This window comes from Hyperoodon ampullatus (assembly GCF_949752795.1).
Source record: "Hyperoodon ampullatus genome assembly, chromosome: 10".
In the NCBI taxonomy this organism is placed as follows: Eukaryota; Metazoa; Chordata; class Mammalia; order Artiodactyla; family Ziphiidae; genus Hyperoodon; species Hyperoodon ampullatus.
Window position 1 is genome coordinate 86,038,382 of NC_136923.1, and position 16,005 is coordinate 86,054,386.

The window sequence follows — 16,005 nt, forward strand, 5'->3', positions numbered from 1 at the left end:
TTCGCTTCTGCGCGGATGGTGGCGGCCCGCGGGGTGCGCAGCCGCAGAGAGTTCGGGGCGGTGCCGGTGAGGGGCGGGTGACGCAGCGGCCGTCGCTGCCATTTTAAGTTGTTTGTTCTCGCTTCTCTTCTCAAACGCGACTCTGCCCCGGACCCGGGAGGCGCCGAGGTCGCCGCCGCCGCCGCCGCTTCCGCAGCCAACGGTGGGGGGGGAACCGAGCTGTGCCACCGCGGAAGCCCACCCTCTGCTTCAGCATCTCCCCCGTCCTGGTCTCCTCGACCTTCTTTCCGAGAGCCGGAACTCGACCCGTGCGGAGAAGAAAGACTCCAGAGCAGATGCTTGAACTGAAATAACTTTATTTTGGGGGGTTTACTTCGCTGACAGGCCCCCCCTTAGCGCAGGGCTCCCCTCCCCTTCCTCCCTTCCCCCTCCGCCGCCAGTACAAATCCGACCCCCCTCTTCCTCCTCGTTTCTTCTCCTCCTCTCTTTCTCTCGCCGTCGTCGCCGTACCCGCGTCCTTCCAGTCCGCCGCCGCCCGGGGCGCCGAGCCAGACTATGGGTCCCAGGTGGGGGCTGAGCGGCGGCAGCAGCGCGGGCGGCCCGGTCACAGTGCGCACTGCAGCGGGGATGGAGGGGCTCAGTTGGCTGGTGGTTTTCTCTTGACATGGCTCCTGCCCGTGCTGCGAGCAGCGCCCCCGCCGCCGCCTCCTCTTCCGCCGCCGCCACCGCTCCGCCCGCGGGCTGCGGCTAGAGGGCCCGAACCCCGCCCGAGAGTCGGTCAGTGAGTCCCGGTCTCCGCGGGGACAGGGAGGGGACTTCCCCGTCACCCACCCCTGCCCCAGCTGCCTCGAGTCCACCCTCTACCCCTTTGGGAAACCAACTAACGACCCCGCCCTAAGCAATTCAAACTCGGGAAACATGGTCTGTTCAACGTGAGAGCGGAATCCGGGAACTTAATTTTTTTTTCTTGGGGGGGGTGGGGTGGGCATACTTTAAAAAATAATTAATATTAACGCAACTATTTTCTTTTCTTCCCACTGATCCTTCCCATTTACCCTCTCCCGCCTCCTCTACCCGGGCGGGGATTGTTTCCACGATGAAATGAGTGAAAACCCGAGTGATCCAGTGTCTCCCGTGGTGCGAGTGAGTCGCTGCCGCTGAAGGCAAAGGGTGGGGGTGGGACCTGGGGGGGTGGAAGGCCGGTGGTCCCCGGGCATTGCCTGGGATTTGGGAGAAGAGCCCGCCCGCCACCTTTGCCTCAGCAATGCTCACAGGAAGATAAGTCGCACTCCCCACGGTCTTGCACGGGGGCAGATTCATAGGGAAGGCTCCCTTGGGGAATGTAGGACTCATTGCAGGACTTGGGGTGTTGGGATCCCGGGCATTAATCAGGTCTAACCACAGAGCCGGAGTCATTATTGTGTCGTATTCTGTACCCCCTTTCCCTGTGCCATCATGATTCTCCTTGGCAGCAGCATTAGCAGCCGCCTGAGGGTGAAAATGTGGGTGATGGGGAAGTTGGTAATGACTCCGCTGTTTTTTCTTATGGCTCCTTTGGGCAACAGCTGCCCGCCCCCGGTATACACTGTAGTTGATTGCAGGGAAACCCTGTACCTCTCCCCTTCCTTCTCTACCGATTTTGCACTTTTCTCTTTGCTCACCACCAAGTGTAATCAATAACACGCACTGACAATACATAGCAATAGTGAAATCTGAAATAACTAAGAATTAATTAGGTACTACAGCCATGGATCTGGCTGGGTAAAATCCAATTGGGTATTTCAGTTTCATTCACCTACCCTGTTTTGGGGGGTTATTTTGGTGGCTTTTTTTTTCCCTTTCCTTTTTTTAATTTGAGATTCATAAAGCAAGGATCACAGTCCCCCTCCCCATTCCTTTTCATTATCCCTTCTCTGAAAAGAGGGAAAAAAATCCGGATGGATTTTAAGGATTGGACTGATGTCAGCTGTGTTTTATTGCACACCTAAATCCTATTAATAGGTTTTTCAGTTCCCCCACCTTTATTTTGGCAGTTAAGCCAAATGTGTTTTCCAAAAAGTTAGTTCAAGTATTTTCTCCTCTTTCTTTCCTTCCTTCCCTTCCTTTTTCCCATCTGACCCCAAACGTTATTGTCCAAACATGACTGGACAGCAGCTTTTGTTTCTTGACCCTGTAATATGACAGTCTGCTAATATTGCCAGAAGGTGCAGTTTTTGGGTTACAGTCGTGATTTTAGCTATTCAATCATATTAGCAGGAAAAAAATGACTTGTTTCTGTTGTACTTGAGTCTTAAGAAAAAGTGCCCATAGTTTAGTGACAATTTCCAAAGGCTTTAGTACCACCTGTATTTCAAAATGGGGGACCCAAACTCCCGGAAGAAACAAGCTCTGAACAGACTACGTGCTCAGCTTAGAAAGAAAAAAGAATCTCTAGCTGACCAGTTTGACTTCAAGATGTATATTGCCTTTGTATTCAAGGAGAAGGTAATTTAAAGTTCTTAATGTGAATTAGCACAAGTGATTTTTGTAAGTGTATATTAGGTTAAAGAGTGGTTGACAAAAGTCTACATTTGTGTGCTTTAACTGACCCTTTTGGGTAATTATCTCAATCAAAGGAGTTGCGGTATAACTATGAATGGAAGGCTTGAGTGCTCTTGGTTTGGTATTACTTAATTCTAAAGCTTCTTAGGATCCACTTTTAGTTAACATGGGGTGGGTAGCATTGTAAAACTCATTTATGTTTTACAATGAATTTTGTTTATGTGGAGTTATATAGAGAACTTGATAACTGAATTTAAAGATGGTTTAAAGTATACAGAATGTTTGAAAGTAGTAAATTAGAATCAAAATGTTTATATGCTGAAAGCGATCTGGTTCATCAACTCCGTTACCTTTTCTCACGGTACATTTAACGAAAGAGAATGCACTTTAATTCTTAGGAGCAATTGATTACTGTAAAGGTTTAATTTGTGTTTAGAAGTGCAGTTGATTAAAATTCAAAATGACCAAAAGTTTAAATTTTTTTTGTCTTGATCAGAATTAATTCCACAGTTAAATAGCAAATAATGAGTTGTGAGTAGTCAAGGAGAACATGTTAAAAGCAGTATATTTTTGCAACTTAAAATAATGGACAGTTTCTTAGATAATCGATCTCTCTTTGACATGAGGTCAGGTTATGAATATTAAGGAAATACTACTTTGATTTTGTGCTTAAATTATGAGCTAATTTCACATCAGAAACATCGTCTTAGCGTGGTATCCCTTTAATTTTCCCATGTTTTTACCCCACTATTAAAGATAATAGTATTCAATATTTAAGAATGCTTTTAGCTGCTAAAGTATAGCATTTTAAAGTGGTTTCAAAAGTGGTTTGTTTTGAAATGATATCACGGATTTACTTCTTTTTTTTTTCCTTTTTTTGTTAATTGCAGAATTGATAAGATGAGATTTTAGTTGAAGCCATTATAATGTAGGTTCACTAGAAATAAATACAAGATATAAGTAGTGAGACTAGATCTTTGAATTTAATCTGTGAGATGCCCCAGATTATACCATCTAGCTCTTCTAACACCTATGAAAACCTGCTTTTATTCTTTGAATGGACAGTATCCAGGCAGTTGTCTGAGCAGTTGATAAATTTTATAACCTAAATTGATGATGAGCCCTTGATCTTAACTATGTTTGAAGATTTGGTAGACATTTTTTTCCCCTCCTCTTGAATGTTGACGCTTGTAGTTACGTAATGTCCAGAAGGAGTAATGGAAATTGACCCTTTTAAGGAGTGAAGCCGTTAATTTGTCTGAAGAGCTTTGATTTTAAACTGCTGAGATTTTAATTTGGCTGTATGTAGGACCAGTTAAGTGAATTTACATCAAGAGTAAATCACTGTTTTGTTTTTTTTTAACCTTAGGGGTATCTGGTGTTTGTTTCTCACAGCATTTAAGAAATATTGTCTAAAATAAGTACTTGCTATGGTTACCATAATGCTATAAAACCATGCAGTTAAAATATTCTGATAATAGCCTGTTTGTGTATGGTAGAGGAGTAAGGGGGTTGGGGGAAGAACAGAAGGATCCACCTATTTGAAAATCTGTGTTTTCAGTACAAAAATTACATCAGTTAAGAATTTTGCTGAGTTAGAATAAAGGTACATGACATTGTAATGTGAACTCTGGGTGTTAAGACAGTGTGCTACCTGTGGGTTAATACACCTTTTTTTTTCTTTTAGAAGAAAAAATCAGCACTCTTTGAAGTGTCTGAGGTTATACCAGTCATGACAAATAATTATGAAGAAAATATCCTGAAAGGTGTGCGAGATTCCAGCTATTCCTTGGAAAGTTCCATAGAGCTTTTACAGAAGGATGTGGTACAGCTCCATGCTCCTCGATACCAGTCTATGAGAAGGGTAAATTCTGTTTTTGTCTTGGTTTTGGTAGGTTTTTGTGAGTTAAAACTTGGGTTTTTCTTCCTCCTAAGAATGGGTAGTTAATTATGGTCATAAATCTCTTTAAAAGTGGAATTTAAATAAAGCATGGATAACTCTGTTGTGTGTCATTATGTTGGTAATTGTGTATATTGTTGCTGTGGTTCGTGGTTTACATTACTGTTCATTGGGATTTCCTTTTTCAGGGGAGAACATCGCCCCTTATAAGTAAGGAATTTTGCTAAACTTCTGCAGCTCATTGAAAGAAAGTTAGTCTGGGCAAACTTGAACAAGAGGTCCCCAGGATTAGTGGGCTTGTTGGGGAGGCTGGAGATAACCATATACTGGTCTGGAAGAGGTTAGTTGGCCTCAATAATCAGCATACAACAAAAATAGCATTTCACCTGTGATTAGAAGGTAGTGATTCATATTAGAAATTCTGATTTTGAAGAGTGGAAATAACGGTACAAGGACTTAAAAAAAAAAGAAAAGACAAAAAATTAGAGCTGCGGTTGGAGTTTTCACCATGCACTGAGTTAAGATCTTGATGTGAAAAATATTGGACTGAGTGATTATATGTGGACTCTATAAGATAAAAATTAGAATTAGGTCATGAGCTGTTCAGATTGTATTCAAACCTCTTAAAAGACATAAAATGATACATTGTTGACCCTTGAACAACACAGATTTGCGCCAACTGCCAGGATCCACTTAAAAGCAGATTTTTTCAATAAATACATATACAGTACTACTCAATCCACAGTTGGCTGAATTCACAGATGCAGGACTGTAGATGGATGGGGGGCTGGCTGTAAAGTTGTCTGCTGAGATATCCACTCTGGTCAGTGCCCTTCCTGCCCAGGCTGTTCAAGGGTCAGCTGTATAGTGGACGTTCTGCACTTGTGAAATGTTCCTGTAGTCAAACCCTGTAAGTTGTGACATTGGTTGTTACGGCTTTGTTTCTTTGAAAGTAAAAATATTTTTTTTTGGCATTTTATAGGATGTAATTGGCTGTACTCAGGAGATGGATTTCATTCTTTGGCCTCGGAATGATATTGAAAAAATTGTCTGTCTCCTGTTCTCTCGGTGGAAAGAATCTGATGAGCCTTTTAGGCCTGTTCAGGTATTTTATTCTAAAATAAGTGTGGTGAACATGTAAACAAGTTGAAAACTCAGAATAGGGTCCAATTTAAGAAATTCTTTGGGAATACGCTCTCTAATAAGTTTTACTTCGTGAGTCCCTCCTCGCCTTTTGACTGTTGTAATGCAAGAATAGAAAGCGTTTGGATTATAGAATCTCTTGAGAATGAGGTGGTTCTAACTATCCAGTCTGTCCTTGAAATTATGGTCAGAGAAAATCTTTTAAGGTAGACATTTGTTTATTTATAGAGGAGCCCATAGATGAACTTCAGAAAATCTCTTCCCCTGCACCACACACTCTCCTAAAATACTTCATTCTTAACCCTGGTTGTCAAAGGAATCTAAGAAATGAATTAAGAAACCCTTTTCTAGGAGTTGATTTGCATATAAAACTTTATAGGAGAAAAGTAAATGTAGTAGTCGTTCTTAATTAACTTTCCTTGACATCTTGCTATGTTTTGACTCGTCATTTGATGTGCTTGACAATTTCTGGTGCTTTATTTCAGGGCATTTACCTGGGTGTTGATTTTAATTTTATTTATAGTATATATATATATATATATATATATATATATATATATATATATATATATATGAATGGAGGAAGTACAAGATCCACCAAAGTGTTAATTATGGTTAGTTTTAGGTCAGATATAGCTAACTTTTCCTCTTTTACTTAAATACATGTATGTGTTTCAGTAAATTTCTATATGAGCATACTTATTTAACAATCAGAAAAACAAAGAAATAATTACATTTATTTAAAGACTCAACTTTATATACTAAGCTAAATATTAGAAGGCTTATTTTAAGCTAATTGCTTAGGAATATGAAAATTGTCATTGAAAAAATTTTGCATTTATCCATTACTATGAAGTATCTTTATAGTGCTTTTGGGTGTGATAGGCAAATTGGTATACTCCTTCTGTCCCCATGGTAATGTTGCTACACATTAGCTCCTGTCCCCATGGTAATGTTGCTACACATTAGCTCAAATTATCATTCCTTTTTCTAAGATTCATTTGACGGTAGTAAGTTGTAAAGATAATGCATAGGTTAAATAGAGGTGAATGTATCATATATTTGTGTCTTTGAATAGATGACATCTGACTAACATGAATGTACTGGAGAATTTAAATTGAATATAAAAGGCAGGAAGACGGGAATGGAAAAGGCATGTTTACATGGTTATCAGGGCATGTCTTACACTTCATCCAGGTGTAACTGCTCTCCAGAAGCACTGCTAGGATTTTTTTTTTTTTTTTAAGTTCAGAATTTCCCATTGGAAAAATTTAGGTCCACTTATCACAGTATATTTTTGAATTTCTAGTACCCTGTCTTTTCCTCTGAGACCTTTTTAAAAAAATCATTGTATGAAAATAGTCTTGTCTCAAGTAACTTTTCTTTAAAATCGTGGCTGTTATATTGAGTGTTGACTGTGCTAGGCTGTCTCTTAAATATACACATTGAATCTTAGTCCTTACAATAAACTAGGTAGATAGGGACCTCCTTTTGGAAAGAAACTGAGTCAGAGATTAGGTAAATAATCCAAGGTCATGCAGTTAAGTGGCAGTCAAGACATTAAGTCTAGACTGACTATAAAGCTTACGCTCTTAATTCGCTACTCTGTACTGTGGAAAGCTCCGCGAATGATAAAACCTTAACTTACGGACTGAATATAAGCGTTAGGATATAGGTAATAGCTTTATAATTTTAGAATTCTACTGCAGTAAATAAGGTAACAATGTAAAAACAAATACACTTCTCTGAAGTAATTTAATATACATAAATATCCTGAATGAGAAGCTTTAAATAAAAATAAGTTTTTTCTCTCAAGATAGATGAGAAAAGGAAAAGTAAACTTTAACTCACACTTTTTTTTTTTGACTCAAAGCAGTTTAAAATCTGAATACTTCAGTCGTGAGATTTAATAGGAACCAGAGTAAAGATTATTTTAAAATATCCAGTTCTACTGTAGTCATAGTGCTGTGAAATACAGAGAAGTACTAGTAAAGTAGATCTCTTCTTTCCTCTTCATCCCTCATGCTGTTGCTTTAGGTTAGCTCTTCATCACACTATTAAAACATTCATTACTTTTCTTCTGGGAATTATTTCTTACATGGTACCTATGAGAGTTTTCTTTTCAGTGTGGACCATTTCTGCCCAAATCTTTGGATATTCAGATAGGATAGAATTGAAGTGCCATAGAAATACAGGCAAGGCCTTTTCCAGTCTCACTCAAATCTCTTTTCAGTGTGATACTCTACTGGCCTCTTCCATCCACCCTGATATTTGCCATATTGAAACACTTGCTTTCTTGAGCAGTGTCTTGATTTTGACACTTGTGTTTGTGTAGGTTCTGTTTCCTAGAACGGCATTTTCTAAATTACTTACCATTACTATTTTCCCCAAGGAAAATAACTGTCATCTTTCAAGGCCCAATCCAAAATCACCTCCTAATATTGCACTCTTGTCTACTCTGTTAATTATTTCTTCCTTCTTCCCATAGCACTTTAACAGTAAGAACCCATTTTAGGTTTTTTACAAATAACCACATCTTATTCGGGAAAAGATTTGAAGCAGGTTAGGTTTTATATTTCTATGTGCTTTTCCTCTTCAGCAGTATGTGAGTTCCTTAAGGTTGAGATAGTCTTATTCATATTTTTCAGTATCTAATAACATGCTTTTTGTATTCTGAGTTCAATAAATATTTGAATTGTGCAGAGGTACATTTCAGTGTTATATTTTACATACAATAGTATTTGCGTTATGGTTTATGAGAAAAACTACTGGGTAGTAAAATCCTAGATAGCAGGAACTGATGTTTTTTCCGTGTTAGTATTTTCTGCTGTCTTTGACATAATAGGAGAATAAAGATTGTTTGAACTGAAGGACTAATAATCATTTTTACATTTCACTATCTAAATATCAGATTAAGGTTTCCAGGTTTCTTGAATTCCCCGTTAGCCTGGTGTTTTCACCTAGCATTTGGCCTCTTCACAGACATTTTTTGGGAGGATTGTGTTAATCTTCCTCATGTTAAAAGATTAAAAGAATATTATGACTAACTTGATAACTGTTCTTCATAACATAAAAAAAAAACTTTTTTGGGGCTTCCCTGGTGGCACAGTGGTTGAGAGTCCGCCTGCCGATGCAGGGGACACGGGTTCGTGCCCCGCTCCAGGAAGATCCCACATGCCGCGGAGCGGCTGGGCCCGTGAGCCATGGCCGCTGAGCCTGTGCGTCCAGAGCCTGTGCTCCGCAACAGGAGAGGCCACGACAGTGAGAGGCCTGCGTAGCGCAAAAAAAAAAAAAAAAAAAAAATTGAGGGGTTCCTGTATCCTCAGGTGCTCATCCTTGTGAGGATTGGAAGCATATTTCAAGTGTGGGCTTTACATTTCGTTTACTCCTCTTAACTGATGGGTTAGAGCCCTGTTTTAAGTCTAAAAATGTTAAGGGATTTGCACAGGTCGTATAAGTAGTGAGATGTGCAGCTGGGATTGGAATATAAATAGATGTCTTTCCAAGAACCATCTACAGTGTTGCTTATATGTTATAATAGGAAGAAGGGATGTGTCATTGGGCTTAAAATACTAAGGTAGGAGTCTTGAGCTGAGTGGGTTTGAAAATTTGATTTTATGATATTTGGCTTAAAATCATTGAGTATTAGGATTTAGTCAGTTTGGTGTAGTTTTTCTTGAAGGTCAAATTATGAAGTGCTGTCCAGTAGAACTTTCTGTGATGAAGGAAATCTTCTGTATCTCAAGAGACTATTTAGAATGGAGGCCACAAGCCACATGTGACTATTGATCATATTGATATGTGGCTAGTACTACTAAAGAACTGAATTTTAAATTGCATTTAATTAATATAAATTTAAGTAGCCTCTATTGGTTACCATACTGAACAGCACAACTCTATGCATGCGAGTGCAGTTGATGTTTCAGGTGGTATAACATGTTTGTGGTTACACGTAAACATTTATATTTCTTAATTAGGCCAAATTTGAGTTTCATCACGGTGACTATGAAAAACAGTTTCTGCATGTACTGAGCCGAAAGGACAAGACTGGAATTGTTGTCAACAATCCTAACCAGTCAGTGTTTCTCTTCATTGACAGACAGCACTTGCAGGTAAGCTGTTTTTTACTTTTTTTTTTTAAACCACATAAGGGCTCATTTTAAAAGCGTATTGGTTAGCAAACTGTTTTCTATATGTTACTTAATTCTGTTTGCTCCTTCAACATGGCATTAAGTTTGAAGTTACTTAAAAACCAAGAAACAGACGTCCTGACCTTAACCTAGAACAATGGTTCCCAAACTTTGCTGCATCTTAGAACTACCTGGGGAGCTTTTAGAAGTCATGATTCCAGTGTGCAATAATCAAAATCTTTACTTTGAATAAAATCTTCAAGTGATTGATAACACATTATGTTTTGAGAAGCACTGGCCTAGACCTTTTAAATAAATATCTGAAAGGATGAGGCACATCTGTTTTTAAAAGGTCCACATGTGTTTTAAATAAGTACTTCCAATTTAAGTAGCAATCCAGGTATTCCAAATTGATTTTTATTCTGTAAAATGTTGTTTATTCTTACCAATCTAAGCCTAAATATCATCACTTAGAATTTATAGTAGATAATCGATACTTTGTTATTAACCTTTAAAAATGGCATCATTTTAATTTATTTAGCATTCATTCAGCAAATGAGCGCTAAGTGCCAGGCACTGTATGGCAATGAACAAGTTAGAAATTCCTTTTGGGTTGACATTCCATTGTGGGAGACCTAGAAGTAGATAAGTAAAATATATAGTTAGATAGTGATAAGTGCTAAGAGAAAAGGGAATTACATAAACTGTTGGGTGTGAATTCTTAGATGGTGTCACCAGAGAAGGCCTCATTGAGAAGGTGATTTAAATTAAGACTTATTTTAAAAGTACACTATTAATTGCATTGTAGAACATTTTTGTTTTTATTTAAGAGCGCTTCTATGCAAGGTACTAGAAAAATACAAAAGGGAATCATACTGCTACCTTCAAGGAGCTAATAGACTACTTGGAAAGATTGTACATTTTCCATCTTGTAAAAAGTTAAGTAATTATGGTGTAGGTACAAATTAAAAAACTGGGAATTAAGAAGAAGATTAATTTCACTGGAAGCATCTGATAAAACTGATAGAAGAGCCATACAATTTAGGTGGGGTGTTTTAGGTTTTGGCCTTTTTGTTTGTTTGTTCTCAGTTTCTTCTTTACCTCAGCTCTCCTTTGGTGAATACTTTTTAGTTGACTCTTTTTTCCTTTTTAATTGCCTGTAGTGTACTTTCATTTGAGTTACTTGTTGAGAAAATACTGTATAGCAGGGTATTGACTTATATTGTGAAATCCACAACAGAGATTTTTAGTCATAGAAGATTTAATAATAACATACACTAGTGTAGCAACTTCATTTTCACGTGAATATATATGAGATCAATAATGCTATATAGAAATGACTAGTGAATTGAAGGAGTTTCTTGGCTAAATAAGTTAACAAATCATCTCTTTATGCATCGAGGTCAGGTGTTCTTAATGTTTTATGAAGCAAACAGCTTGAATCCTTTTAATGAAAAGAAAATTATAAGCTCATAAGCTAAATTTGGGTTGTAGGTAGGGTGTGACCAGTAGTCTCAGTTTGTCTGGAATGTCCTGGTTTTAATACTGCAAAGTCCCAAGTCCTAGAAACCCCTCAGTCAGTCCTGGGCAAACTGGGATCACTGGTATCCCCTAGTTGTAGATGAATTTGTTCTTCAGTGCTCTTAGTCCCCTTCTTCCACTCAGGTTCTGTTCTTGATCTTCATAAGCTGGAGATGTGTTGCTGTATTTGCATTATATGGAAGAATCAACCTCCACTAGTTCATGAGGGAATTGATATAATAGTGGTGGCCACCGCCTATAGTATACAGTTGATGCTTAAACAATTCAGGGGTTAAGGGTGCCAACCCCTGTACAGTTTGCATATGACTTTTGACTCATAAACTTAACTAGTCTACTGTTGACTGGAAGCCTTACTAATAAATGTAAATGGTCGATTAACACGTATTTTGTATGTTAATGTGTGTTATATATTGTATTCTTAACAATAAAGCTGAACAGAAGATGTTAAGAAAATCATAAGAGAAAATACACTTACAGTACTGTACTGTATTTGATACCTAAGTTTATGAATTTATTTACAAGATGAATTGTCAGTAACTACAATATTGTTTTATATGATACAAAACACTAGGTGTTATATTAGTAACATCTACTAATTATATTAGTAACATTAGACATCAAAAAGGATAATGTGAAAAAGAAATTCATATTTATTTACAGGTATAATGATCCATATATTGATATTGAAGAAGTGCAGTATGGTTGCTTTATGGCAGCCTAGTGTAATCGATACGATTGCTTCTTGGTAGCCTAGCTGTCCACTAACGAATGCTAATGAATGAATCATTATGAAAGTTTTATGGCATACAGTATTATAGTCATATTCATAATACAGTATTAGAAACATTGTAACATTTTTTAAAAAGCCACTTACAGGCTATGTCATTTCTCCAGTTGTGAGAGAGGCATACTGTATGGTAATGTAATCCTTTGAAAGCAAAGCAATAAAACAGGTAGAAAACTAACACATTAATTATATATTAAATGTCACTCACCTTATGCCTATGTAAGGATAGACTAGGGTCTGCAGTTGACCCTTGAATGACACAGGTTAGAGCTGCGCTGGTCCACATAATACATGAAGTTTTTTCAATAAATACATACTACAGTACTGCACGATCCGCAGTTGGTTGAATTCGTGGTTGGTTGAATCTGCTGATCTGGAACCGTGTATATGGAGGGAAGACTGTAAACTATATGCAGATTTTCAACTGCAGGTAGGGTCGGTGCCCCACCCCCCGTGTTGTTCAAGGGTCATCTGTACATATATTTTATGCATTCATGACACACTTAACTTTTTTTGATATTTCTAGACTGTGTGGTTTGTCTATTTTTTCAAATTATCACACATCTCCAAAATTCTTCCAATATATTTATTGGAAAAAATTTGCATATAAGTGGACCTGAGCAGCCCAAACCCATGTTTGTTGTTCAAGGGTCAACTGTATTATGTACCAGACTCTATACTAAGAGCTTTATGTGTATGAGCTCATTTAATCCTCACAGCAGTCTTCTGAGGTGTAGATCTTACTACTCCCATTTTATAGCTAAGGAAATCCAGAAATTAAGAAATTTGATAAAAATCATCTAGCAGAGATCTTCTGCCCTTTATATCCTAATATAATATATATGATAAGGGCTAGAGCAAAAAAGAATTTTGAATGCACAGTGGCATAGAGGCACATGCCTAGAGTCTGAACAGTCATAGGTTGTTTTAAAAGTTAAAATGAAAAAATATATATGTATAGGTTCATTTACATATGTAGGTAGCTAGTCTGCTTCAGACATTGGCAAAGGCAGTCTTTCGCCTTTTTTTTTTAAGAGGTGCTATAGTGAAAAGATGCAAAACTTTGAAGGCAGTTCTGGGTTCAGATTTCGTCTTCCACTTACTAGCAGTGGTTATTTGTGAAAGCACCTAGCACTTGTTTATCAGATGTTAGATGTTAAAATAGTAACTGCTTTTTAAAAATACTTAGAGTGTGATTTAACTGTTAATACTTTGGCCTTCTAGTCCTTTCCCGCAGGATACACTTAAATCTTTTTTATCTATTTCTAATCTCTCTACCATCTACTCTCACCACATCTGCTGTCTTTCTGTATACAAATGTGATTGCAAACCTCTATTCAAATCTGTCTCCATGAAATGCTTTTAACCCTAATTTCTTTCAGCAAGTAGTCTGTGTTTGACTTTCCTAACTTTCAATTTTTTATTCTGCATAAACTCTGTAAACATTTAGTTTATAATCATGTTTACTCTGTTTTCTCTATATTTTGTATGGCAAGGTTCTGTCCTATTTAGGCTAAGGTCCCTATGGATGGGAACCATAATTTCTTCCCTTACTCTGTATGCTTTGTTACCGTGTCCATAAGTGCTTAATAAATTGTGGGAGATGGACGTCATGTGATAATCGGTCATTTATGTTAAAGTCTTTATTTATTAAGAATATTAAAAAAAATGTTTCCCCTTCCAGACTCCAAAAAACAAAGCTACAATCTTCAAGTTATGCAGCATCTGCCTCTACCTGCCACAGGAGCAGCTTACCCACTGGGCAGTTGGCACCATAGAGGATCACCTCCATCCTTATATGCCAGAATAGAGCGCTGACCAGCAAAATGGAGAAGATCAGAGAGTGCAGCAGCAGTTTTTTTTCTTTTTTTCTTACCACTTTATTCTTTCAGAGTTTAAAGAAAATGGACTCATGCACAGAACACTATGCATTTTGAAACTTGTTCATCCTGGATTTTTTTTTTTTTTTTTTATCATTTGTATCTCAGAACTTAAATTAGATGTCTTCTGCACAGACTGTGTGAAAGAAGATGCTTTGCATATTTGCTGCACTGCATCAGCATCTTACTAAAAATGTGAAATGAAAGGACTATTGTACACTGAAATGCTTAAATGTATCTGAAAGCACAAGGTGATACTCATTTTTGATAGTCTTTCCATTTGTGCTGGTTTTTGCCTCTTTGACATCTGTCATCAGTATTTGGAGGGTGAGAAGTGAATGTAACAGGTATAAATAACATTTTAAAAACTTACAGCTTTGCTATAATCACATTGTTCCAGAGCACTGTCAGATTCATTCTAATGACCAGAAGTGGTTGTTTAAAAAAAAGAGAATACAACCATGGGAAAGAAATCTTAAATGAAAAAAGCATCTCATTGTAGGCATTCTTGCCTCATATATTACTGGGCCATATTTGTTTCCTGGTACTCATAAATATATGTATTTTATTTCCAGATCTCTTTCCCCAAGTTGCTGTTATGAAAGAGCTTCTGCTGAGTGTGGATACAGTTATACACATTAAAGCAGATCTGGAGTCTGAAGTAGCTAAGCAGCTATGAAACTGAGAAATACATTCATAGCTGCAGAAACCATAATAGAGGACTTTCCTTTTGGTTTTTGTTTTGTTTTTTGGTTTTAAAAAGAGATTTTTATTATAAAGGAAAAAATTCCAGTGAATTGTGCAGAAATACTGGTTTTTACACCATCCTAAAGGAAAACTTAGGGTTTTTTGAAGTAGAAAAGTTACTAAAGTTGGGATTTTAAATTGTGAAAACATACAAAAACACCATTGAGTGTCAAAGTTCTAAAAGGAGAACTCATTTTGTGCAATGAACATAAGGAAAGACTACTGTATAGTTTATTTTGGTTTTTGGTTTTATTTTTCTTTTAAATGAAGAAAAGCTTTGCTTAAGGGTTGCATACTTTTATCGGAGTAAATCTGAATGATCCTACTCCTTTGGAGTAAAACTTAGTGCTTACCAGTTTCCAATTGTATTTAGCTTCTGGTTGGAATTTGAATAAATGAAAACCTAAATAAAATAGGTGAAAGTTCCCTGACTATTCAGGTGAATACACAAAACTCGAAGTGGTAACTTTTCTTCTAAGTCGCTTGGGTACCCGTTATTGATGACCTTAGGAGGGTTTATAAACATGGCTAAACAGTAAACTCAAGAGAAGTTGGGTTTATAATTTCAACAGGTATGGGAATCAAGGATATTTTGTCAGTTTTTAACATCCTGGCCTTATGCCTGGCTTCATGGAAAAGAAAAAAATATTCTTAATTTCAGAATAATTTTTCACATGTTTTCTGATCAATTTAAAATTAGAATCTATTTGAAATTAACACTTTCTCATGGCTGGGTACTGTTCTAAGCTCTTAATCTTAACCTAACAACCTTGAGGGGATCTAGATGCAGAGGTTTGGGAACTTGCCCACACGCATTGTGAGTAGGCGAGGATTTAAAACCTGGCTGTCTGGCTCTGTAGCGTTAAAGTTTTTATTTTAGGATAATTGTAATTGGGAAAGTTACAAGTAATACAGAAAGCTCCTGTATAAACTTCACCCACAAAATAACTCTTGACATTTCGACGTTTTGTCTTTCTCCATATATTTATATATATTTTCTGAATCGTTTGGGAATTTGATCCCTTCCCCCTCAGTACTCCGTATATCCCAAGTACAAGGATATTCTTATTACCACAGTAAAATTATCAGACTCAAATGTAACAATGATAATACTTTAATTTACCATCCATATTTCAGTTTTGTTGATTGTCCTCCTATCTTTTTTTTTATCTCCCTATAGTTTGTACAGGATCTTTGCATTCAGTTGTCATGTTTCTAGTCTCCTTTAATCTTGAACAGTTCCTCAGCTTTTGTTTAATGACCTTGACAGTTTTGAAGAGTACAGGCCAATTTTTTAAAACACAGAGTGTCCTTATTTTACATTTGAGTGATGTT

At 37.4% G+C, this 16,005-nt stretch overlaps 1 protein-coding gene across 2 annotated transcripts; it reads left to right on the forward strand.

Moving 5' to 3' along the window:
• Window positions 1-1,101: 1,101 nt before the first annotated feature.
• LOC307059506 (uncharacterized protein C6orf62 homolog) lies at window positions 1,102-15,630 on the forward strand (the record flags this gene model as incomplete). 2 transcript variants are annotated; one of them, XM_079713539.1, is made up of 5 exons in its annotated part: window positions 1,102-1,143; window positions 4,229-4,405; window positions 5,424-5,546; window positions 9,562-9,696; window positions 13,728-15,630. In XM_079713539.1, 5 exons carry the CDS (start codon window positions 1,102-1,104, stop codon window positions 13,851-13,853), a joined length of 603 nt encoding a protein of 200 aa, XP_079569665.1. In that variant the 3' UTR covers window positions 13,854-15,630. The 2 variants fall into 2 exon arrangements, with proteins under 2 accessions (XP_079569665.1, XP_079569664.1); XM_079713538.1 differs by lacking the exon at window positions 1,102-1,143 and adding an exon at window positions 2,356-2,484.
• Between the last annotated feature and the right edge of the window lie 375 nt (window positions 15,631-16,005).